The 27,367-nt window shown below is 39.5% G+C and overlaps 2 protein-coding genes across 4 annotated transcripts in view; one reads left to right on the forward strand and one right to left on the reverse strand.

Annotated features, from left to right (window-relative positions):
* The window catches only part of LOC126376480 (exportin-2), a 192,327-nt gene that overhangs the window by 24,229 nt on the left and 140,731 nt on the right, over window positions 1–27,367 (forward strand). Inside the window, exon 20 of one of the 3 annotated variants that reach the window (XR_007567720.1) lies at window positions 9,710–9,727. The exons of the other annotated variants lie outside the window; for them this stretch is intronic. The gene's annotated coding sequence lies outside the window, so the exon portion shown is untranslated. Of the gene's footprint in view, window positions 1–9,709; window positions 9,728–27,367 lie in introns of those variants that run through there. 3 annotated transcript variants of the gene reach the window in all.
* LOC126376592 (ornithine decarboxylase 1-like) lies at window positions 4,514–27,147 on the reverse strand. Its single transcript, XM_050024081.1, has 12 exons — window positions 26,941–27,147; window positions 15,987–16,123; window positions 15,341–15,539; window positions 14,471–14,648; window positions 13,636–13,753; window positions 12,699–12,830; window positions 12,214–12,337; window positions 10,847–11,023; window positions 10,339–10,470; window positions 9,385–9,507; window positions 7,807–8,015; window positions 4,514–5,895 (listed from the first exon to the last, which is right to left on the reverse strand). The coding sequence occupies exons 3-12, from the start codon at window positions 15,344–15,346 to the stop codon at window positions 5,763–5,765; spliced, it is 1,332 nt and encodes a 443-aa protein (XP_049880038.1). The 5' UTR covers window positions 15,347–15,539; window positions 15,987–16,123; window positions 26,941–27,147; the 3' UTR covers window positions 4,514–5,762.

The following is a 27,367-nucleotide window of genomic DNA, read 5'->3' on the forward strand; positions in this document are numbered from 1 at the left end:
GATAAGACGCATTGAGAGATCCTTAACAAATATTTTTGCTTCTGGACCCCAAGGACCCATCGTTTCAACTGCAAATGGGACAAAAAGGAACGATCCTGCCAGACCCGAGTACTTCCTCCTCTTCAAGGACTCAGCCGCAATAGCCGCTGCCGCGGGGCGAGACGAAGTACCGTCCAGATGCGACGACGCCAGGGTATCCACACAAGTGGCATCCCATACCAAAGATCTGCCAAACTTCCAAGGGATCAGCGTCATTCCATCTGGACGCTTACCATCCGAACGGAATATGCCATTCGGCTCCCGCACCGCCGGTACATTGGCCGCAACGAGTGCTCTGCGAATAATATCGTTGAGCGAGGCATGACGGGATATGCGACCGGCACTCCTATGACAGGACAAGCCATGATGACCCAACTCATTGACGGCCTCACCACAACAACATCTATGCGGTTCATTAGTCCTAGCCCCCAAACGAAGGCCAACCGCCATAGAGAGGGTACTGTTGCTCAACAACGTTCCTAAATTAGCCGATGGGTATGCTTGAAGCCAGAAACCGGACTCCCTCTCAGAGACAGCAAGAAGACGCGCACGATCGACCGTATTATCACAGCCCACCAGGAGTCGGGAATGCGCCAATTTACAAAGTGGCTCATCCCAAAGCCTCTGGTAGCTCGGATGAACCGGAACGTCCCCACCGCTAGCCACAACCCAAGCAGCCCTAGCCTCCACCAAACCACCAATCTCCACGGAACCCAAAGATGGGTTAACAATACTACCGAATAGATGATTGGAAGCATAGGCAGATGAAAGGAAAGCAGGAAGCGCCACGTCAGAAACCCTCCTGACTCCCAAACCACCAAATCTAACCGGCAAAGATGCTTGATCCCAAGCTTTGCCACCTAAGTCACAATTTAACACTTTGGAAAGAGTCTCGCGAATCATGTCATCCAACCTTAACGTAAGAGCAGGAAATTTCCAAATCCTAGAGCATCTCAAGACATACATGAACTTAGGCACAAACAAGCAAAACCGAATAATGAAGAGCGCCATGTGGGCATTTATATTGTAAAGACGCTCCGCAGACTCACCAAAACTATGAATGTGATCATTTACGAAAGCTGGAACAGCCTCGTCCAAAACCGGCGCCCCCAACAAACGCAGAGAACCCTCCCCCAAAGTCCTAATGCCCGGAGCCACCATTTCAAAATTCCTTATAATTTCAGCCCTCTGGTCTAAGGGCACAGTTGAACGAATAAAAAGCTCACACTTAGAAAAATTTAAACGTAAACCTATGCCCGCAAACGAAGTTACCAGGCCCTCCAGATCCCTCAACACCATCGAAGCATCCCCACCCAAAGTGCCATCGTCCAAATACCATGCGTTAAAAGGAGAATTTAGAGCTGATATTATGGGATTTATCGCCAGACTAAAAACGGCCGGAGCTAGAGGATCTCCTTGCTGGCAACCTGTCGCAGAGCTGATCAAGGAACCTCTATACACCAGAGAAGAAGGAGCACCATAACATTGCCACAAATATGGATATATCGCCGGTATATGCTCCTTAACCTCCCCCAAAAGCGCACTCCGGTCAAGAGTATTAAAGGCGTTTCTGACATCAACCTTAAGCAATACCGCTCCTTCATTTTCGGAAACAAAAGTGCGGGCTGCATGCACAGCTGCTTCACAGCCACTCTTTAAACCAAAACCTAACTGTTTTGGTTGGAAGGAGCCGCTAAGTTGAGGGAGAACATGCCTACAGCAAACCTTGGAGGCAATACGACGAATTGTGTTTCCAACAGCAATAGGCCGCACATCCCCATCCTTCTTTCCAAGTGCAAACAAGTTTGCCCCATATAAGACCGAAGTAACTTCTGAAGGCACCCTCCCCGATAACATTATATTTACAAGAGAAACCAAACTGTTCAAGAGAGATTTACCCACATCGCCCGTCGAGCCACACACCAAGTCTTTAAGATGTTGCGGGGAAAGACCATCAAGGCCACTAGCAGAACCACTCTTAAAAGACAATATTGCGGCCAATACATCCTCCGCTGTGGCCTGAGGTGACACAACCGACGGCTGCGGGGGAACAGGCAACTGCGAGGACACCACAGGAGCCGGATGTTTAGCCTCCAAGGCAACCAAGGTCTCCCGAGTAACTGGTGCAAACTCATCACTCGAAAACACCAAATGGGCCGCCCCTCTTAAATCACCGTCATTAAACTTGGCCTCGATCTTCTTCAAAATATCCTGCCCATTTAAATTTGTTCCACGAGAAAACGAGAAATCCCCGAAATCATGGGGAAACTCACAATTATTTTTCACCCTTTGTGTGAGAGAGATTGTCTCCCCGTTCCCCTTAACCACATGCAAAGTTCTAAAAGTAAAAGTCAATAAATTACTCCAATTGACTGCACTGTTGACAGAGACAACCATATCGACTGCCTTTCTCAAAGCTGTGGCAACCGCAATTCTGGCCCCACGGGGTACACGCTTCAACACAGGACAACTACACTTTAAATCTCCCAACAACTTCCATAACGGCTCGGCTCGACCAGGGCTGGGAGCAATACTACCGTCGGCATGACTAGAAGAAACATGAGCAACAGTGCCAACTGGCTGAGATATAAATAAAGATGATTTGTGCATCCGCCCCTTATGTATTTTTAAACCCCTGATGCTATTGAAAAACCGTGGCTCATTGCATTGATTACATCTCGCACGACCGCCCAAAGACTGGGCACCAGAATTACTTCCTGAAGTGGATGGTACCGGGACTGGCTGGGAAGTAGACATTGTAAGCTGTCACATACAAATAAAATACACCAGTTGTAGTCGAAACTAAACCATACTCATTAACAAAAAACAATAATTACGAGTAGTACCATATTTTAAAAAACGAAACGATACAAGTCACTGTTTTATAAATACAATATAATCATTCATATTTAAAATTTCAATAAATACTTAATCAAAAATCAAAGATGTATAGTCAATGTATTTTATTTAAAAAGTAGACTGATTTAAAATAAAATAATATAAGTAATCCAAGAAATAAAAATATAAAACTAACAACTTTAGATACCAACATTACTACAAAAACAAACCCAAAACACTAACTATAAGTCATTCCAACTAATCTACATAAGGAGAAAACTAGATAAGTACCATAAACAAAGTTCATCAAGAAATAATAAATATAAGGTAACCTCACAACAGTAAGCAACAATAATTATTCTTAAAAGTAAAATTTTAAATATTTAATCAATTAGGTAACATTAAATAAAAATCAATTAAAAACAAAAATACACAAACATACTAAACAATATTAAAAATTAAAAAAAAAGGGATTAAAAAACAATAACAATAAAAAAGTCCTTCCACCAACGGCAACTGGCATCCGGTAGATACGAACCCGAGACCCACTAGGCCACTAACAGTCTTGAGCTGGCAGAATACCAAACGCGCTAAGAACTGACGCGCAGCAACAAGCGAAAAACCGGAACGGTTACACCAAACGACGTCAATACGTAAACAACCGATCGTAGATAAAACACAGTGGGTAGATAATTCAACAACACAACTTCACTCAAAAACACAAGCACCAATTAATAAATTAATATTCGCTTTCTTCTTTCACTGCACATGAAGTAGACTCTCCGGGGACTAAAGGATGCAGGCATCCCCTCAAAAATGCGAAGATCTCCAACTTCACGGCGCATAAAACCGCCGTTCAAACACACCATAACCCCGTCATCCCGTCAGTGCTTTCCGGTACTTCCCGTTATTAACACACAAAGATAACACTTGACGTACTGCAGTATAGTATAAACAACAGACTAAAACTACTTAGTTTTATTTTGACTCAAAACTATAATTTTAAATCCCAAAATAATCAGAGGCCCAAATATATGTCCAAGATGACAGGGCAAAAAAAAAAAAAAAAAAAAAAAAAAAAAAAAAAAAAAAAAAAAAAAAAAAAAAAAAAAAAAAAAACACCACATTTATGCAATTATATGCAGTAACGCGCCGGACTTTGCGCGTCGTGTGCGTTACTGCATATAATTGCATAGGTTATATTTTCACAGACTAAAAAGTGCGTCACGGATAGTCTGTCGTCTGCGCAGGGCCAAAGAGTTATCATCTTGTAGCCCATGGTATAAGAAGACCGGGTTTGCTCAAGTGACAGCTAACATTCAAGGTAAGCCCTGCTGACGTCATCCGACCCTGCGTTGCCATTTCGTAAAAAATAAATTACCCACGACCAATGTTTATCTATTTACTTTGCAAGAAAATTTTAACTTTTAGTAAAAGATTTACTTAGTTTTAATGTTTTTTTTTATATGTGATAAGTAATGGTAATTAAATACATTAGCAATGCACTTAATTTTCAATAATAAAAATTTACGTCGTAATGTTGTCGGTTTAACTACCCTCACTTCATTTTCTTTTTTGACGTCATAAGTTTCTGTTTTGGTTGGGATTAAAATGTGGGACCATCAAATAAGACAAGTTTGTACATTCAGCAACGTATATTGAAAAAGCGATTGCTACATATTTATTGCAGAACCCATCTAAGACGTAACATCAAGTTAATATTGATTTCATTACATTGGTTGATTGAATACATTCAAATACATTTTATCCGTCCTCGAAGGAATGTAACTAACCTATGTTTGCACTTGTGCAAAAATAAGAAAAAATCAATGAACAATTCATAAATACAATTCGGCAGTAAAGATTTTTGTACTAAACGAATACATTTATAAACTTTGACAAAGGTTAGTAAGCGAATAACAAGGTAATCACAATACGCAAAATCACATAAAGGGCAAAGATGTAAAAGTAGCTAGTACACTACAACATTCATGAAAAAGTTAATACATGTACAATGTAAGTTAAAACGATTTTATCGCATTTTATAGTGAAAGCTTCACTTTCAAGGTGATCAATTTTACTTCCTAATTTATTTATTCCAAATAATAAAAACGTCAAAATAATAAAAATAATGTTTTACATATGATATGCAAATGTTTTAAAATGAAATATTTTAAAAATTTGTTACAAAAAAAAATGAGCCAACTTCACGTTCATTCACTGTTATGTAGTCGGTACATAAAATCATGGTTATTTCTACGTGCCAAATGATCAATAAGACAACATCTAAAACACATCCAAATGACCCCTTTAAAACAGATTAACATATAGATAGATGATAGTAATTTGATACCCAACCTTTTTTTAAGGCTTTGCCTCGATCGGGTGGCCACTAACATAATTTTTAAAAAACATAAAACAAATTTCAATGTTTCCAAACTCCGAAATATGAATTATTCAATAATAATAAAGAAAGCAGTGCTTTTAAAAATAAATTCGTGCATTTTGATGATTTCATTATAATTAAGAAAATAATCAATTTCGAGTCAACCCTAACAGAACATTTAACAAATCAAAATCTAAATATAATCAAATTAGGACGACCCAAACAATTTGGAACTCACGAAGATTACTAAATACAACGATTAACAATTTGACAAAAAAGAGATTTTATTTTCATATAAAATAAATCAATCAGCGTAGATTTTTAAATATCATTTTCGTATAGGATATATTTTTTGTATGGAAAGATGTATATATATAGTTCATAGTCATTTTTTTAAATGCAACGTTTTTTTGGACTCTTTTTAGTTAATTTAAGAATTTCTACTCTTTTTAGTCAAATTGTAAAAGAAAATCTCGATGTATCCTTTCAACGTGGCGGGTTATTTGATAGCGCATTCGACGAAGACGGCGCGCGGCGGCGCCAGCACGTCGGCCCGCTCGCTGGGCGGCGAGGGCGGCGGGCTGGCGGCCCACGGCGCCTCCAGCAGCGGGGACAGCTCCTTCAGCAGGGGCCTGCACGCACAGGAACAAGTTAGCCAACACGCCAACAACAATAAAACTAACAAGGTATTATGTGTTTTAATTATGATCCGTGCTTCGAAAGGCACGTTAAGCCGTTTGTCCCGGTTACTACTTACTGATGTAAGTAAGTAGTCGTTACGCGAGCCATGTCAGGGGCCTTTGGCGGCTCAATAGTAACACTGACACAAGGGTTGATGAGGTTGATAAGCCACCTCACAACCCACACGATAGAAGATTACGATAATAACCGCGTAACCCTCAAAAAAATATTTGTAGTTATAACATGGAGGTTAGGTTAGATAATATATTTTGGGTTACCTATTACATGGGTTCTAAACATTGCATAGTAAATATTTATTATTGTTATAATTACATTTATTTGTATATACAGGGTGTTAGTGACATCGTAACGAATACTCAGAGGGATGATTCAGACCATGATTCTGAGTTAATATCAAGTGGAATTTTCCGTCGCAAAATTCATGTTATTTTTTTAGTTTTTTTTTAATTATTTTCAATTATATACTTTTACGATGGAAAATTCCACTTGATATTAACTCAGAATAATCAGCTGAATCATCCCTCTCAGTATTCGTTACGATGTCACTTACACCCCATACAAGTACATACAGTAGCCATACAAGTAGGTATGGGTGTTAGTGACATTGTAACGAATACTGAAGGGGATGATTCAGACCATGATTCTGAGTCGATATCAAGTGGAATTTCTTGTCGGAGAAGTCATGAAAATTTTAGAGCTTATTTAAATTATTTTCCGTTCCATACTTTTGCGACGGAATCAAGTGGAATTTTCCGTCGCAAAATTCATGTTATTTTTTTAGTTTTTTTAAATTATTTTCAATTCTATACTTTTGCGATGGAAAATTCTACTTGATATTAACTCAGAATAATCAGCTGAATCATCCCTCTCAGTATTCGTTACGATGCCACTTACACCCCATACAAGTAACAGTAGCCATAGAAGTAGGTATGGGTGTTAGTGACACTGTAACCAATACTAAAGGGGATGATTCAGACCATGATTCTGAGTCGCTATCAAGTGGAATTTCCTGTCGGAGAAGTCATGAAAATTTTAGAGCTTATTTAAATTATTTTCCGTTCCATACTTTTGCGACGGAATCAAGTGGAATTTTCCGTCGCAAAATTCATGTTATTTTTTTAGTTTTTTTAAATTATTTTCAATTCTATACTTTTGCGATGGAAAATTCTACTTGATATTAACTCAGAATAATCAGCTGAATCATCCCTCTCAGTATTCGTTACGATGCCACTTACACCCCATACAAGTACATACAGTAGCCATAGAAGTAGGTATGGGTGTTAGTGACACTGTAACCAATACTAAAGGGGATGATTCAGACCATGATTCTGAGTCGCTATCAAGTGGAATTTCCTGTCGGAGAAGTCATGAAAATTTTAGAGCTTATTTAAATTATTTTCCGTTCCATACTTTTGCGACGGAAAATTCCACTTGATATCAACTTAGAATCATGGCCTGCATCATCCCTCAAAGTTTTCGTTACGATGTCACTAACACCCTGTATATAACATATACTCGTCTGTATATTTTATAATTAGTTGTAGATATAAGAAAGTGTATTTATTATATTAATTGTTGCGTTTAGTGTATTATTATGTATGTATTATTGTGTATGCTTGTACACGCTATCTGCTCTCTCCTCCTTAATCTTTCACTTTCACAGGCCTACTGGAAGAAATTTCTGTTAGAAATAAGTTGTGCCTATGTTGTCGTATTGTGTTTCTATGTTATCCTGTGTACAATAAATTATTAAATAAATAAAAAAAAAAATAGTTGACGAGAATAGGTGCAGTATTACACGTGTGGCTAGGCGTGTGGTGGTGCGTTGTGTGTGAACTAACCGCAGCTTGTCAGCCATGACGTATCGCACGCTGGGCACGGGGTACCCGTTGAAGGGCGAGGCCACGGGCAGCGTGTAGGCGCCCATGTCGCGCCACACCAGCCACTCGCCCAGCGCCAGCGCCGGCAGCCGCGCCGCCGGCAGCACGCAGTCCAGCCCGTCGCACGTGGGGCCCCACACCGAGCACGGGACCTGCTTCTCCGACGACGGCTGCGGGGGTGTTATTGCGTTAGCCTGGTGCCAACTGACGGCTGCTTTGCATACGGATGGCCTTCGTTATTCAGTGGTTCAACGTTGAGCTCACGATTCGGAGTTCCCGGGTTCGAATCCCGGTGGGGACATATCACAAAAATCACTTTGTGATCCCTAGTTTGGTTAGGACATTAACAGGCTGACCACCTGTTTGTCCGAAAGTAAGACGATCAGTGCTTCGGAAGACACGTTGGTCCCGGTTACTACTTACAGTATGTACGTAGTCGTTACATAAGTCATGTCAGGGGCCTTTGGCGGCTCAATAGTAACCCTGACACCAGGGTTGATGTGGTAATCCACCTCACAACCCATACGATAGAAGAAGATCGTTTGACCAGCGTACCGTGAATGGTATTTTAGAGGATCATGAGCCTTTCTAGCTCTCTCTTAATAGCTCTGCGATTTATTTTCAGATTGTACTGGCAGTATCTGATAAATGTGATACTAAGGAGCCTGCCATTCAACTACCTACTAATCCACCTCACAACCTGTGGGTTGTGAGCTGTGGGCTGTGTTATCTTCTCTTCTTACACAGCCAGGTAAAAAAAGTCAGAATCAGAATCATTTATCCAACGTAATTATCATAGATAAACTTGTTGAAGGTCAATGTAACATTTTTGAATTTACGACATTTCGCAAGGTGTTATGGCTGAGAAGAAGAAATGACAAGAAACTGCAACAGCAACACATCTTTTAAATCAATGAGGGTACATTACAATTTATTTAAAACTAGAGGAACACATTTAATACCAGACATTTTTATCATTTAGGTAATCATTAATCTTATAATAAGCTTTTTTACATAAAGTAAGCTTCACGTGAGCTAAATTTATTCTCTGACAAAGGTTTTTTTTTGTTTTCCCCGAAGGGTATGGGCAAAGGGAACTATGCCCATACAGCCATGTTTTACGTATTTTTTTTTCTTGATGAAATGATGAAAGGTGATGAATGATGATGATGTTACCTAAGCCCCCACCCTCGGAGTAGACTCCTACTCCGAACCCCAAACGAATTAACTAAAAAGTCCGCATAAACTTTCGAGTTATGAAGTTGCTTCTTGGCACGAAGCGAAAATAGGTTTACACTTTGTTTATTGAATACTCCGATATAATAACACTTGCGAATGTCTTCCGACTAACTTAATGCGATCATTAACCACAAAACACCACTTCGTATTGATTATTTAGATTATTCAATGAAGAAAGCAACTGTCCCGTTCCCGCCAAAAAGCCCTCTGACAAAGTGCAATGTGCACGGTGTGTGCAGTGTGTGGGCGGTTTTCGACTGCACAGTTACCGTGATCTATCGTGGCGCGGTTGTTACTTACGTATAGCGGGTGCGTGTAGACGGTCTGGTGGTCGTAGAGGATGCAGTTGAAGGAGCCATACACGCCGTCGTTGACGAAGTACATGGTGTGAGTCTCGTGCTCCGGGTCCTCCTTGTTCACCACCTACACACCACAAACAACAGGTCACAGTTATGTTGACAGCACACGTCAAACGGTTTGCACACCAGCGAGATACCTTTATAATTCGGTCGGGTTACTCATTCATTTACTCATTCTTCCTAAAATTAAGAGCTGTCAATCGTCCGTCCCTTTCCTTTTCGGCGGATAAGAAAATGACAGGTATAACTTAAAGTAAAATTAGGAGGTGTCTGCAGGAATCGGGGCCATTACATACACATTTTTAATTACATACAATTTATTATAAGTGCAGTTTTCACTAACACAGTTGGCTCGAGCATTATAGACGGCGATACGGCTCACCTCTCACGTTGGTCTAACATAAAGCTCGGCAAGGTGTGAGTACTGAGTACCTAGTACGTCTTGCGATGGATGTGCCTCTGACTACAGCAATTGGGATACAGTCGTAGGGTTATTAATTATTATAAGGAAAGATGCAGGATCTGGAAGGAACGGGTACACGTCCCAAAACCTTTTGTTTCGCCGTCCGAGAGACCTCCGCCAGGTCTTGATTTGCCTTGGCTTACCTGGAAGTCTCTAAATAGACTTCGGACTCAGGTGGGCCGAAGTAAGGACAATTTGATCAGGTGGGGTTTCTCGGATGGCTCGGACATAAAGTGCAAGTGCGGCACTGTTTCCCAAACAATGGAACATCTTACATCGTGTCCTGCGTGCCCGAACACCTGCACGCAGGAGGATCTGATGAGCGCTGCAGATAGCGCCATACTTGTTGCCAAGTTTTGGGCCGATACTATTTAGTTTGCCATCGGCACGATAAGAAGATTAATTATTATGTTATGTTGGTGTTGTGGTTACCTCGCGCTTGGAGTGCACCATGGTGGCGAGGGTGTAGGCGGCGGCGGCGAAGTAGCGGCCGGGCTCCGCGATCACGCGGACGGAGGGGTCCGGGAAGAAACGGGCGAGGGCCTCGTTGATCACCTTCGAAGCCTGTACGGGGAGCATTTGGATCAGTAAACAGAACAATCATTATGAGGTTACATATTTTATTTTTTAACAACTTACATATAAAAAACACACAAATAAAAAATATCGAATCTTTAAATTACTTTAAACGTAAATTAGCTTGTTTTTGGAGGGAACGTGATGGGAATGTAATTTAATGTGAAAAAAAAATAAGTGTGGTGAGTTGCGAATGTGAAGTAATGCAATCGAAAACGAATTACCTGCAGTTAACTATGTATTTTCTGTACGAGCGAACATTAGTATTTATTTTATTGAAATCTGTTCTCATGTCAGTGACTGTTTCGTTTCAAATTGTCAGTTTTCTTCATGTCAAGAATACTACACTGAAGTATATACGCACATCGACGATGGAGGTCCCGGAGTTCCCCGGGAAGCCGCCGCCCAGGTCCAGCAGCGCCATGCCGGCGTGGCCCACGCAGGCGCCCAGCGAGAACAGCGCGTGGCAGTACTCGATGGCGCGCGCGTACACCGACGAGTCCTGGGCGCCCGAGCCCACGTGGAACGACACGCCCACCACCTGCCAACGAGAACCACCATTCTCTTGTCATATTATATCATTTACGGCCCAGATACCTACATACACCTCCTAATCACACCTCACAGACACCACCTAAAAGGGTTATTCGTTCATTTTCAAAATGACAGTTTTCAATCATCCGTCCCCTTCCTTTTAGGGGGTTTCGTACTCAACTCCGAATGACGTTGGCTCGATGCTCGATACCTCGATGTCCCTACCTCGATAGTACATTTTGCCGGACACACTAATAAATAATGTTGACGAGCTCGGTGGCGCAGCGGTAAACGCGCTCGGTCTGCGATTGTTGAAGTTAAGCAACTTTCGCAAAGACCGGTCATAGGATGGGTGACAACAAAAAAAAAAGTTTCCATCTCGAGCTCCTCCGTGCTTCGGAAGGCACGTTAAGCCGTTGGTCCCGGCTGCATTAGCAGTCGTTAATAACCATCAATCCGCACTGGGCCCGCGTGTTGGTTTAAGACCCGATCTCCCTATCCATCCATAGAGAAGGCCCGTACCCCGGCAGTGGGGACGTTAATGGGCTGATGGTGAAATAATGTTGATTACAATTATTGTCCAGTAGTATTATTTATTACATTTTACGTCATAATTAAAATTTGCTTTGATGATTCTTTCGAGGCGACAAGCCATCAATGAAATGTACCGTCGAGGTAAAGACCCATCGGTGTAGGAACCGCTCGAGGTACTGAACTTTCGAGGTAAGGACCCACCGGCAAATCGTACTATCGAGGCAGGGACATCAAGGTATCGAGCACCGAGTCAACGTCATTCGAAGTTGAATACGAAACCCCCTAAAAGAAGGGGACGGATAATTGAAAACTGTTAATTTTAAAATGAACAAATAACCCGGGCGAGATCCGGTCTAGGCACTTGTCAGAAAATACCCAGAATCGGGAATACTGGGAAATCAAAACGTAACTCAACGTAATTGTCATGGATAAACTTGTTGAAGGTCAATTTAACATTTTTTAATCTATGTCATTTCGCAAGGTGTTATGGCTGACGAGAAGAAATGACAAGAAACTGCAATAGCAACACATCTTTTAAATCAATGTAGGTATACATTACAAGTTTTTTAATAACTAGAGGAACACATTTAATATCATGAGCTGAATCATTCCCCTCAGTATTCGGTACGGTACCACTCTGTATAAAACTGATGTGCAACTCACGTCGAGCCCGAGCACGGCGGCCAGCTTGAGCAGGCGCGGGGCCTCGCTGACGGGGTCGCAGCCGAACTTGATGCCCAGCGGGCACTGCGCGTCCGCCGCGTCGCAGCGGATGCGGATCACCAACCTGCGCACACGTCATATTACATATTAAAATCTTATTACTAAACATTTTACATACAATCCCTTCGACTAACCTCAATCAATCCTGACCACTTTGTGATCCCTAGTTTGGTAAGGACATCCGATCACCTGATTGTCCGAAGTAAGATAATCCGTGCTTCGGAAGGCACGTTAAGCCGTTGGTCCCGGTTACTACTTGCTGATGGAAGTATGTAGTCGGTACATGAGCCACGTCACGGGCCTTTGGCGGCTCAATAATAACCGTGACACCAGAATTGGTGAGGTTGGTAATCCACCTAACAACCCACACGATAGAAGAAGACCAGAAACTTAATCTCATATAATCTTCAAGAAGCTATACTAACTTGGCGTGCGGCATGATCTGCTTGATCTTCATGAGCTCGGTCTCGGAGTCGAAGGTCATGGTGTCCACCCCCACGGCGGACGCGTAGCGGATGTGAGACGACATCTTCGCTGGGTTAGCGAAGATTATGCGGCTGAGGGAATTCAATTTGGTTGGTTAATAATTATAGCATAGCAAGTTTCTATAACAAATTAAATAAGTAGTCCCAGATGAAGAAGGCGAGAGGGAAACCACTGCCCTATTTTTCCCTAAAAATTAGCATGGAGAATGCTACACCGACAAGAGCGTGGCTCTTAAATTAGTGATGTGAGTCCCAACTAGTCAAGTTGTTTTTACGGTAACTTATTATAGATTTGCCTCCATATTCACTACATGGCCGGACAAATGGGGAGCGCTGAGGGCTCTCATCCAGTATAAAATTTGAGAAAATTGCCGAAGTTTTTCATACAGCTACTTTTCCTCGGTTATACAGCTTGTAATAGTTTCAGTCAAATAAGACGTTCGACAAAAAATATAATTAAATAAAAAAATACGATTCAAAGTGTAACTATGTTGCTAACTGAATAAAGATATTTTTGCGTTTGAGTGAAACAAAACACATTAAGTTTTTTAAGAATATTTTTTAATTTATAGTAAAAAAAAACAAAAATATTAGGCATCCACCCCAAGCTACGTCAAAAATGTAATTAAAATCAGTCAATGAAATCCACACAAGCTTCGTCAAAGAACAAACCTTATCAGCAACAAGCTTCGTCAACATCACTCAAAAATTCCCCCCGGACCGTTTCCGGCTCAAACATACCCATCAAACTGGCAGCGTTCCCTCGCTGAATGGCCAGAGAAGTGCGCTGAATCAGAAATGACCCAGAACGTGGATCATGGCCCCCTAGGTCCCTGACAAAAGACCTAACCTTAAAGACCTTTTTAAGTGTACTTACTCAGGCGAGACTCCAAGCGAGGTGACCAGCTCGATCTCCCCCTTGGAGGCGCAGTCGAAGTTGCTCCCCAGCGCCGCCAGCACGCGCACCAGCACCTTGTCATCGTTGCACTTCACCGCTACAACACAACACATTCATACAGATACTTTAACAATACACACACACAGTGCTTCTTATTTGTAACAACAACAATAAAGTACTGGTACTGAACTCAAATTCTGATACACGATAAATGTTCTGAATTCAAATTCTGATACACGATAAATGTTCTGAATTCAAATTTTGATACCCGATTATTGTTCTGAATTCAAATTTGATTCATGATAAATGTTCTGAATTCAAATTCTGATACACGATAAATATTCTGAATTCAAATTCTGATACATGGCAAATGTTCTGAATTCAAATTCTGATAGGTACACGATAAGTCTAATAATTGATGAACATGGAAACTACCATTATTCGTTTATATTAGGAAAAATCCATCATAGGACTTCGTATCAACAGTGGCTGCAAGTTGTCTTTGATTACTTGTGGCTCTGCCCACCCCATTTGGGATTACGGGCGTGTGTTTATGTATGTATGTATGTATTAGGAAGTTGCTGTGCCCCAACGGGGCGTCACAATGTACCTACCACATCCTGTATACCACCTATGTAAAACTGTGACTTGCAATAAATGATTATGATTATGATTAATGTCCTAACCGAACTAGGGATCAAAAAGTGATTTTGGTGGTATGTTTCCACCGGGATTCTCTCCGGGAACCACTGAACTACGGGATCATTAATAAGTCAGTAAGTAAGAAACAATACAATGGAGGTCAAAAACTCACCATAGAAAGGCTCGACCCGCGGCATGAGGTCCCTCCAGTGCTGGTAGCGCGCCACCACCTCCCCCACGTCCATCACGTAGAAGGGGTCCTCCTGTCCCCCCGCCACCACCTCCTTCATCACCCCCTCGGGGGTCCAGGCCCCCTCCATCACCCTGATACGAGCCTCTTCCTCTACCACCTTCAATAGATAAAATAATTTTATTTCACTGCAAAATACATTATACAAAAATTTGCTGCCTAAGTAGTCTGTGATGCCTAAACTAGGTAAATAAACTTTACGTGTATCTTAGAGAGAAGAAAATACAAAAATCTTCATTGCACAAAAGAAAAATATAAAATAAACAATTACAATCAAATATGTGTAGCAATATCTTTCAGGAAACCTGTAGGTATCTACACTAATAATATAAAGAGGAAAAGTTGAACTTGTTGGTAGGCAGTAATGATTGAAAGTGCTAAACCGATTTTGAAAATTCTTTCCTTGCTCATTCCTGAGTGCATACAAGCTATACTGGATATCCGAAATCCACTCGGACTCGGACAGAGTCCGGGCGCAATACTAGCTGATATAATTTTAATGCCATAAACTATATTTAAGGGGCGAGTCACAGGGACTGTAACCTGGAACCTGACAGAGGGCAGCAGTAACTGTCAGTACTATTCAGAGGCAGGGGACAGGAGTCCTAGTATGGCTTTGTAATAAACTCTGGGCGCCATCCCACTCGCGTCAGACAGAGATACTGCGGGCGGAAGGGAAAACCACTGCCCTATTTTTCCCTAAACAAGTAGCTTGGAAAATGCTGCACCGACAAGAGCGTGGCTCTTAAATTGATGATGAAACTACATTAAATAAAATAAAAAAGGACCCACCTTCATTGTTAAAACTTGGTTTAAAAGTATCGGAATTTGGTAATTTAGTTCTGGAGTCGTCGGTGCGTGTACCCCCGTTTCACTTGGTGTTCACTTGGAGTTGGTGTCACTGGACAGTGGTCGGAGCCCTGTCGTGTCGGGCCGTCAGCTGACGGGGCCCGGGCCGGGGGTGCCGCTAGCGCTAGACCACAAGTGTCAGCTGCAAAATAAATTAAATTTATTGTAGTCATTATCGATTCATCGATTATTTACCTCTAAATATCAAACCTTTTTTTTGACATGACTTATTATAGATTTACCGCAGATGGCATTAACTACTTGGACGGACAAATGGGGAGCGCTGAAAGCTCTCACCCGGTAAATATCGATCGATATGCCTATCGATAGGGATAAAGCAACAATTTTCGAATTTGTTTTCGGATTCATATTTGGACCGATCACGGTGAAGGAAAACATCGTGAAGAAACCCACATTCCCAAGAAATTGGTTTCGGAGCTATGTGACCTATATTGGGCTGGTATTCCCTTCGCGGGTTGGTAGGTCAGACTTCTGTAAAAAACCGGACCTGTCAAATCTTCAAGTTAGGTTAGCAGACCCCGTGCTCCCGGTGGGACCCAGGGATAGCGCTGGGAATATGGTGACTTACGTATGTAGTGAGTGGTGTCAGCGCAGCGTCCTCGGCCAGGGCGGATCGACGTTGAGCGCGCGTCGCCAACAGCGCGGCGAGCGGACGCGCGCAGCCGGCCCGGCGATACCAGGCGCGCCGGACTCAGCCGGGGCTCCCTGCACGCGAAGAGTGTCACGTTATATCACTTGTCATCATTTCAAAACAAAAGGAACCTTACAAAATCAGTTTCATACCCCTAGGGGATGAGCTTCAAAGATACGCCATTTCGCTATATGTAGGTAGCTAATAACAAAAGTAGTAGTAGAAAAACTAAGATCGTTTCATCCCCTTAGAGGTTGAATTTTAAAAAAGCTGCCTCTTGGGTGTAAGAAAAAAAAACTATTTTTGTAGATACCAATTATCCAAATTACAGATAAATTCAATTAGTAAAATCAATAGTTATTTAAAGTATTTATCAAGTAAAAACTAGTGTCTAAATCTATTTCCAGTAGAACCAACTCAGGTAAAATTTCGTAAAATGCGTAGGTAATGATAAATACTTAAACATCCTGAAAATGTTATCTTGAAATATCACAGACTAAATGACGTAACGTAAACAACCTTGAACCGTATGATAACATTTTTGACAAGCGCTAAAATAGTATCGGAATTGATAATATTAGCAGACTGTAATATTATACCTATTTTATTATTTTATCACAGCCAGTGACAGTTATCATTGCTTCCTAAAGCATTTGTCTTAACTAATTATTAAATTATATTTATAAATTGCTCGATAAATAGCTACGAAACGATTAAGGCTATAGATTAAAAATCGCAATATTTAGGTTATCTGTATGTTACTTAGGAAATAATTGATAAACATTATTAGTTTATTTAATGCTACACATGTGGATTGATCTATTATAAATTTTAAGATAGTTACGTTTGCTTACTGTATTATTATCATTAATTGTACAACCTAGAAATAGGGTCCAGATAGTTGTGCTATAAATCAAACAACGGCGGGGGTGAATTTCCGAAAATTCCTTCATTTTTGGAAATTCATCCCTTAAGGGGACGAAAGAGATTTCACGCAGTCGAAGAAGAACCTAACTAAAAAAACATTAAATTAACATGCTGTGACTCTAGTACAAACAATCAATCACTAGTTAACAATCATTTCCGCAACGTGTGCAACTCGGCGATTTGATTTCAATGATCTTACAATACTGGCCATTTTCATTTTAATTGGCATACCACTGTGAAGTCTTGCGGTAAACTAATCTATTGGTATAATCACACGTTTTAATCATATCTAGTAAGATCTTTAAGGTCGATATAAAGTAAAATAGATGTCATGTTACTGGAGTCATATATTCATATATTGAGTATTCATATATTCATATATTTATTTGTATTTATCATACATTGTCATTATTTATCTATCATACATTATTAACATTAAGTTTAGTTGAACATCATTATTTTATATAAAAAAAAACAATATAAATTATATAGATACTTAATTCAAGATATTTTGTGTAACAATAAGTAGTTAATATTTAATAAGAACTAGATCAGAACACTTCACTATTCATTCATCAATGAACTCCTTAATGCTATAGTCTCAGCCGCCAATCAACTGGACGCAACGAAACATATTAGGTACCTGTTTATACGTACAATTCGAATTATACAGGGTGTCAGTGACGTCGTAACGAATACTGAGGGGGGTGATTCAGACCATGATTCTGAGTTGATATCAAATGGATTTTCCTATCGGAAATTGCATGATTTTTTATTTTTTTTTAATTATTTTCAGTGAAATAATTTTGCGACGGAAAATTCCACTTGATATCAACTGGATATCGTGGTCTGAATCATCCTCAAAGTTTTCGTTACGATGTCACTAACACCCTGTGCTAATGTAATAAGTATAAAAATACAATTTAATATTACACGGCCGAGAAATTTAAAAAATGCGTGACATTAAACCAAGTCATTGGTTGCGTGGGGTACCGACGCGTACGAAGTTGATATTCATAATGCACACGCGAGGGTAAATCCGCGTTATACAAATATAAAAAGCGCTAACCACGAATAGTAGCTTAATATTTAGTATACAAAACATTGAAACAATATTATTAACACGGCAATGTTGCGGTGACCCTAAAAGGTGATCTAATATGCCAGAGTTCTGGTACCTATAGTATTTTTCGACATTAGCATTTTTTAGACGTTTACCACCGAAAGACAACCGTATTTCACCGCAGCATTCAAAAAGATACTTTCTTCAAACATGTAATAAACAATTATGTTAAATAAATCAGTGTAAGTTCAACCTGTGTTTGGCCCTCTATGTCTCTGACTGAAGCAAGGCGGGGAAAGGCAAACGAGTAGTATTTGTTTGTGTACATAATTTATAATGGTATTTGCGTCGTTTCTAACATAAGGGTCTGTCCAGGTGATAACGCCGTAGAACTGGCAATACGAACGTAGGTTAACAAAGTGGCTTACCTAAGCCATAGATAGCTGTCAATCACCCGTTCCTTTCCTTTTCGACGGATAAGAAAATGACAGGTATAACTTAAAATTGGGTCGTGTACTTCAAGATAAATTATGAAATTCTGATTACTAAATAAAGACAGATCTAAAACTAACGAAAAACGTTTTCTTTTTTTTCTATTTAACTTATTTATGAATTTTAATCAAGACGTAATAATATTCCGACATTTTACCACGTTTTTCTATGACGTCACAGTGTGCTTTTTCATACAAATTCCACAGTAATTTCGTGTTTTGACGTTTAGTAAAAAGTTACCGATTTGACTTGTTGGAAAACTACCCTTTTAGATGGTGTCTACAGGAATCAGCACCATTGTGTCATTTGGCTTAGTTATTTTCTCTTTATTGTTTTTGTCTTTACGAAAGTAAGTCATCATCATCATTAATTTAAGAGCCACGCTCTTGTCGGTGTAGCAATCTCCATGCTACATTTTTAGGGAAAAATATGAATGTGGTTTCCCTCTTGCCTTCCGTCCGCCCCGCAGTACTCTGTCTGACGCAAGTGGTATGGCGCCCAGAGTACTAATATAAGTATATTGAAAGTAATATTTATACACGCAGCCTAAGTGCGTAGTTGCCTACCGTAATGATACTAAAGCCTTCATTACGACCCGCCCCCACGAGGAACCGATGCAATATTGAATAAAAGACAGTTCGTTACTGTGCCTCTGTGTATAATTATAATGGTATCTGTACTTGTTTCAACGTTACAAACAAACAAATGTATTACTTATTTTTATTTTATTTATTATGAAATCTCAGAAACTGCCAGTGAGTCTTGATTTTGCATGTGGGTTCCTTTTAGGACATAGGTGCTCACTGACACGAGATTTTCGGAAATTCATCCCTCAGGGGGTTAAAAAAGGGGTTGAAATTTTGTATGAAAGTTTCATTTTTAAGTTAGAATCTGTGAGACGCGAACGAAGTAGTGGGCGGACGGATAGTTATGTATAATTATGATATAACGGAAAAAGGACAGCTTTTCCGAATATAAATACCTACTTATATACCTTATTTGACTATTGCTACCCGGAAACAGGTATCTAACGGGAAATAGGCGTGATATTACGTACTATAGTTTTTTCATGACTTATTTTTCTCATAAATTATTTTTTAAGTCTTTGCGTTCCATTTTAAATTCTTAGGAATTCATTGGTACGCTCTAGAGATCGACCCCGCGACCTCTTAACAAGAGCCGAGTTACCAACCAATGACTGTTTACGTTTCGTGTGGCAACACATTATATACGCAATGTCCCCATATTAAATGCAATGTATAAGTATACAGGCTGTTAGTGACATCGTAACGAATACTGAGGGGGATGATTCAGACCATGATTCTGAGTTAATATCAAGTGGAATTTTCCGTCGCAAAATTCATGTTTTTTTTTATTTATTTTTAATTATTTTGAATTCTATACTTTTGCGATCGAAAATTCCACTTGATATTAACTCAGAATACTGAGCTAAATCAGCCCCCTCAGTATTCGTTACGATGTCACTTACACCCCTTACCTATGGGTGTTAGTGACACCGTAAAGAATACTGAGGGGGATGATTCAGACCATGATTCTGAGTTGATATTAAGTGGAATTTCCTGTTGGAAAATTTATGATTTTTTTTTAGTGTTTTTTTAAATTATTTTCCGTTCCATACTTTTGCGACGGAAAAATCCACTTGATATCAACTCAGAATCATGACCTGAATCATCCCTCAAAGTTTTCTTTACGATGTCACTAACATGTGTATTATACGGGGTGTTAGTGACATCGTAAAGAAAACTTTGAGGGATGATTCAGGCCATGATTCTGAGTTGATTGATATCAACCGAATTTTCCGTCGCAAGTCATCATCATCATTCAATTTAAGAGCCACGCTCTTGTCGGTGTAGCATTTTCCTTGCTACTTTTCCTTTTTTTTAGTCGCAAAAGTATGGAACTGAAAATAATTTAAAAAAAAACCCGAGTGGTAATTCCACTTGATATTAACTCAGAATCATGGTCTGAATTATCACCCTGAGTATTCGTTATTTTGTCACTTAACACCCTGTATATATTTTTGAGTGTTAATTGTTATATCACGTAAAGTCACTAGGCAAAGATCGACTTTCCGCACGGAAAAGCACAGTACGTTCCACAGCGCATGACGTCAAGCCCGGCGCCATTGAATCGACGCTTGCGCCGAATTCGCGGGCAAGGTCAATACCACATTATGTCATCCGCGCTTCTTATGTGAGATACGCACTAGTTACTACTACAAATATTTAATATATGCTCTACATTGTGATTTTACAACATAAGATCACGACTATATCCCAATTGGGCTAGTCAGAGGTACGATAAGCTGCAAAAAGTCAGTTTCTTGCAAATTAATAAATTAACTGGTTGCACTTAAGACCTCCTGGTTACATGTCGTTTCTGTAATAGATTAAAAATACCTACAAAAATATAAATTTTATAATTATGACTACTAATGGTTCATATCAGGTGGAGACTTGTAATTAGCCTTTAGTTATTGTCTGGTTATTATGTTAGAAAGAAAATGTATATGGCCGTAAGTCTTCATCAAAATAAATAAATAAATAAAAATAATTTCACCACTGTTGACTAATAATTCGCTGGGCTCAGTGACTGCACTTTTGCTCTTTTCATACAATTTCCTTAGTAAGTTCGTGTTTTGACGTTTAGTAAAAAGTAACTAATTTGACTAGTTGCAAATGCGAGATGCGAGAACAAATCCTGGGAAGTATTTTAAGTCCTTATAATGTACACGTACCATGTTATATTGAGGGACTTTCCAGGCTAAGTTCACCAAAAAACAATATAGTTGGCATTGTTTTAAGTTTACGCAGTTATTATCATAATTAAAGCACATAACTACGGCTTAAAAATTAATCCCACTAAGACGCAAGCTATTATCATCGGTAGCTCGTGGTATATCTCCAGGATCGACTTCGGTTCTATTCCTCCTATTGTTTTTGATGGTGTTCATGTTCCATACCGCGATACGGTTAGGAACCTGGGCATAACTTTTGATAAGTGCTTTTCCTGGAGGCCGCACATAACTGAGGTCAGCAGGAGGGTGTTTGCCGCGTATGGATATCTTAAGCGCCTAAAAAATCTTTTGCCGACCAAAACCAAAATTACTTTGGCACAGTCGTTGATACTGCCTATCCTAGATTATGCAGACGTTTCGTATCCTGACTTGTCGGTCGAACTTCTAAACAAGCTCGATCGTCTGCAGAATCTTTGCATACGGTTTATTTATGGTCTGCGTAAATTTGACCATGTTTCTGTTTATCGCTCCCAGCTCAAATGGCTACCTATGCACCGTCGTAGGGACTGTCATATCCTGTCCCTCCTTTACTCAATCCTATTTAATCCCAATACTCCCCCCTACCTCAAAGACCGATTTGTCTTTCACTCCTGTACCCTCAACCGCAACCTTCGTTCCTCTTTCAACCTCTCCCTTAATATTCCCTCCCATTCCACTAATTTCTATGCAAAGTCGTTTACGGTGCAAGCTGTTCGGTTATGGAATTCTTTGCCTGAATCCATTCGAAGGGCACCGTCGTTGGATGCTTTCAAAGGGCAAGTCAAGCAGCACTTTCTCATTTCTCTCTCCTCTTCTTTATAACGTTTTTCTTTTCTATTCCATTCTTCTTACATCTTCTTCTTTATAAACTAGGTATTGTAGTACTGTCATGGTTTCCTTTCTTCCATAGTAATGTATGTATATATTTACGTATTTATATATTATTATAATCATTATTTATTGTCTTCTATGTATTGTTTTTAATATATTATAGTTTATCTAGTTATAAGTACTTATATTTTTCAAAATTTTATTATTATTATTTTATTTTTTTTGCACTGTCTATCCCGCTACATTTTTCATTAAATTCATAATATCCTATACCTAAAGGTTGCCTGGAAGAGATTGCTACCTTAGCAATAAGGCCGCCTGTTGTACTACCAATTTAATTATAATACTAATGCATTTTTAATGTGATTCAAGTGCAATAAAGAGTTTTTGTATTGTATTGTCTAATGGTGCTAATTCCTGCAGACACCGCCTAATTTTATTTTAAGTTATATCTGTCATTTTCTTATCCGCCGAAAAGGAAAGGGACGGGTAATCGACAAGCATAAAAATGGAACACACGTCAATTTTAAGCACAAATCTAAACCAACCGTCTAAAAATTTTACATCCGTCAATAACCCGACAAAGTTAAGTAGACAGCACGTCAAACGGATTGCATACCAGCGACGTACCTTTTGATTCGCCCGGGTTATTCATTCATTTACTCATTCTTCCTAAAATTAAGAGCTGTGAATCATCCGTCCCTTTCCTTTTCGACGGATACGAAAATGACGGATATAACTTAAAATAAAATTAGGCGGTGTCTGCAGGAATCGGGGCCATTGGCCCGTGCTGTCTACTTAACTGTGTCGGGTTATTGACGGATGTAAAATTTTTAGACGGTTGGTTTAGATTTGTGCTTAAAATTGACGTGTGTTCCATAAATTTTATGCTTGTCGATTACCCGTCCTTTTCCTTTTCGGCGGATAAGAAAATGACAGATATAACTTAAAATAAAATTAGATGGTATTTACAGGAATTAGCACCAATAACGGGTTCTTACCGCGTTTAAATGGGGATGACTGGTGTCATCCCGTGATCATGGCACTTGCAACAGTGTCGAAATATCGGGAGTCTCATATCCCCATTTAAACGCGGTAAGAACCCGTTATTATGTGCTTTAATTAATATAGATGGCGTTGTACAGTTTTAATGTGATAGTTACCAATATTTTCTCAATACTCGGGCACATAATGATTCCAAAATACAATGTAATGGCGGAAGCATATATAAAAACCGGTGTAGGACCGACTATGGAAAGTCAAACCTATGTAAATGGGGCTTAAAGGAGTCACCATACTGTGAATGTGGTCACCCGGACCAAACCATATCTCACATAGTGAACGAGTGCCATCTGCACCGGTTCCCATGTGGTATAGCCGAGCTGCATTGTATGACGGATGCAGCAGAGACTTGGTTAAGGGAGCTTAAGCTGGATATTTGATCCAAGCAGGATATTTGTCTGCCATACGCAATAATAATAATAATATATAAAAATAATTGATGCTTGATATTTGGATCACATTATGTATATAATTACGTTGCTACTTGTATTGCTTCTCTTTATTTTTATCAGAATAATAATGGGTGGAAGATGTAATTGTGCTTGGGTGTAATAAAAAGGGTCATTTTTTTTTTGATTTGGTTTTCCCCGAAGGGTAAGGCAAAGGGAACTATGCCCATACAGCCATGTCTGACGTATTTTTTTTCTTGATGATTAATGAAATGATGAAAGGTGATGATGATGAAACCTAAGCCCCCACCCTCGGAGTAGACTCCTACTCCGAACCCCAAACGAATTAACTCAAAAGTCCGCATAAACTTTTGAGTTATGAAGCGGCTTCCTGACACGAAGCGAAAATAGGCAGATACACTTTGTTCATTGAATACTCCAATATAATAACACTCGCGAATGTCTTCCGACTAACTTAATGCGATCATTAACCACAAAACGCCACTTCGTATTAATTATTTAGATTACTCAATGAAGAAAGCAACTGTCCCGTTCCCGTTACCCGCCAAAAAGCCTAAAAAGGGTCATTATTTATACCCAAAAACAAAGATAAAAGATGCATATGTCTATTATCCATAAAATTGTGGTTAAACGAAGGAAAATCTGTACAGCGCCATCTACCTAAATTGCTTTTGAGGAATGTATGTACCCTGGAAAGTTCCTCATAACACAATGGTGCTAATTCCTGTACAGTCATGAGCAATATAATGTACCCACTTTAGGACTATGTCGCACTAACATATTTGACATTTAGTGAGACTTACAGTTCAATTTGTCAAAAAAGTTAATGTGACATGGTACCAAAGTGTATACATATTAATGCTCGTGACCGTACACACCATCTAATTGTATTTTAAGTTATACCTGTCATTTTCTTATCCGCCGAAAAGGGAAGGACGATTTCTAGACTAGCATTTTATAATTTATCTTTGGCCCAGTGAAATATCATATTACGTAGTCGGTCCCAAAGTTCTGTCATATATGAAAATAGTGATAAAATAAAAAGTACCAATAAGTTTATAAAAATTTATATATCAATTTAAAGTATATTTATTAAGAAATGAAAATAACTTAAAATTATTCGAAATGACCTCCCTTGTTTTTAATAACTTCCCTCAAACGCCGCGGCCAGTCATCTATCGCAGCACGCACCATATTCATGTCTATTTCAACGACGGCTTTAATTATGGCTGACTTCAGGCTCGCCAAATTTTTGTGGGGTTTAGCACAGACCTTGTTCTCTAAAACCTTCCAAATTTTATAATCCAGAGGATTAAGGTCCGGACTGGAGGAAGGCCAATCTTCGTGTCTAATAAAGTCAATTTTTTGATGGTCGAACCAGGCTTGAGTAGTTTTGGCTTTGTGTGCAGGCGCAGAATCCTGCTGGAACACGAAATGATGTCCTGAAAATAGCGTGTTGGGCAGATCTTTGACAAGCCGATTCAAAACCGTCTCTTGGTACACTTTTGCACTGGTTTTGACACCTTTTTCGCAGAAATGAACCTCCGTTGGCCCATAGTAAGAGACACCTAACCAGACCATCACTGAAGATGGATGATGCCCATGTTGAACCCGCGGAACTTTTTTTCCTGCTTCTTCAGAGTTCTCTGCGTACACTCTATCGTTTTGCTTATTGTACTTTTCTTCTATATCAAAAATTTTTTCGTCTGTAAAAAGTATGTCACGGTGTCGGTTTCTCGCGTACCGTTTTAATAACAACCGGGATCTTTTGAGTCTAATTGCTTTCAGGCGGGCATTAAGTAAGTGTCCACTCTTTTTCTTGTATGCTCGCAACTTAAGGTCTTCGTTTAAAACCTTTTTGACTGTTTTTCTACTGACCCCCATCTGCAAAGCCATCAGTTTCTGTTTTCGGACAGGATTTCTTCGTATGCGCGCCTTTATCGCTTTGATCACTGCTGGTGTTCTTGCGGAGCGAGGCCGGCCAGTTCTTTTCTTGTCCTCAACACTTGAGACTTCATTATACCTATTTATGGTACGATACACAAACCTAAGTGTTATTTTCAAATTTTTGAGCAACTTGAAAATGGTACTCGGCGAGTGTCCACAGCGATGCAACGCTAAAATTGCGATTCGGTTTTCTTTCAAGGTCCACTCCATCGTAATAAATCACGGCAAATGATCATTTTTTGTTTTAAAATAATTGTCAAACATTCAAAAATGGAACGCCATAATTTTTTTCTAAAAGCATGTTCGAAATTTAAAAATAATGTGCCTGTGACAGAACTTTGGGACCGACTACGTATAGGTTCCACGTAGAACATGGATATTAAAAACTTAAAGATGTTTGTACATTGTTTTAGGTTTACGCGGTTATTGGCCCCGATTCCTGCAGACATCTCTTAATTTTACTTTAAGTTATACCTGTCATTTTCTTATCCGCCGAAAAGGAAAGGGACGGATGATTGACAGCTCTTAATTTTAGGAAGAATGAGTAAATAAATGAATAACCCGGGCGAATTTTTAGACGGTTGTTTTAGATTTGTGCTTAAAATTGACGTGTGTTCCATAAATTTTATGCTTGTCGATTACCCGTCCCTTTCCTTTTCGGCGGATAAGAAAATGACAGATATAACTTAAAATAAAATTAGATGGTGTTTACAGGAATTAGCACCATTATCATAATTAAAACACATAATAACGGGTTCTTACCGCGCTTAAATCAGGGATATGAGACTCCCGATATCTCGACACTGTTGCAAGTGCCATGACCATGGCACCCCGTGATTTAAACGCGGTAAGAACCCGATATTATATGTTTTAATTAAATATGTTTTACCGTCGAAGTGTAATAGACAACTATTATGTGTGTGGGTATATTGTAGTGTTACTTGTTAAATGGAATATTACAATCTTTATAATGTAAAGATCAAATATTGAACCAGGCGCAGATACGGCGTAAACTTTATAATGTTATAAAAGGCAGACAAATAATAAAACGTAATAAAATTTAAATCCTAATAAATAAAAAATATTATTAAAAAATATTTTTTTTCTTACGATTATGACAGTACTGGTACGACACTACTTGTTTATTATTTATGATTTATTACTATATTCGCGCTCTACTTAGCTTAAGGTAGATAGAAATAAAAAAATAACTTATTTTTCAGTTGTTAAGTAGTTACCACAGACAGTTGTTATTTTTACACTGTGCCTAAAGTCGAACAAGACAATTTATTCTCTGAGAGAAGGTAATGGCTACACTTAATAATAAATGTATAAACTAACTCGTATTAACGTAAAACTTACCTTTGAAGAAGTAATTCTCAAAGCTTTTATTCTCTGTTAAGCAACAACCTTTTGGTTGTTGCTAAAAATATCCCGAGTTCGAGAAAACGAGAATCCGAATCAGAGAACTGATTCGAAAAAAGAATTATTTTACTTTTTACACTTCCGAACGAAGATCCGTGTGTCAAGTGGCCGGTTGGCGGCAAACTGATAAAGATGGCCGACTGACTCTGTATTTATGGGTGTTATTATCAGCAGCGGCGGGTCATATTCGCGGGATGGCAGTTATCAGCTGAGATATAGTAGTGTAGAGTACAACTGATGTAATGAGCGCCAGGGCCGTTGCTAGTCGCGGCTTCGGGGCGATATAGTACGCCGATATGCTGTGATAAAAGTAAGACGATAGCGCGACTTAGGCAGATAAATCTGCCTAAGTTAAATCTTCGGA

This window comes from Pectinophora gossypiella, chromosome 21 (assembly GCF_024362695.1).
Source record: "Pectinophora gossypiella chromosome 21, ilPecGoss1.1, whole genome shotgun sequence".
Lineage (NCBI taxonomy): Eukaryota > Metazoa > Arthropoda > Insecta > Lepidoptera > Gelechiidae > Pectinophora > Pectinophora gossypiella.

Bases quoted from the DNA above. Each gene is read 5' to 3' on its own strand.
- LOC126376592 (XM_050024081.1), bottom strand. The intron at 9,508-10,338 runs GTAACCACAACA...TGTGGTGTGTAG, and splicing joins TGGTGCACTCCAAGCGCGAG to GTGGTGAACAAGGAGGACCC. The intron at 8,016-9,384 runs GTAAGTAACAAC...ACACCCCCGCAG, and splicing joins TCTACACGCACCCGCTATAC to CCGTCGTCGGAGAAGCAGGT.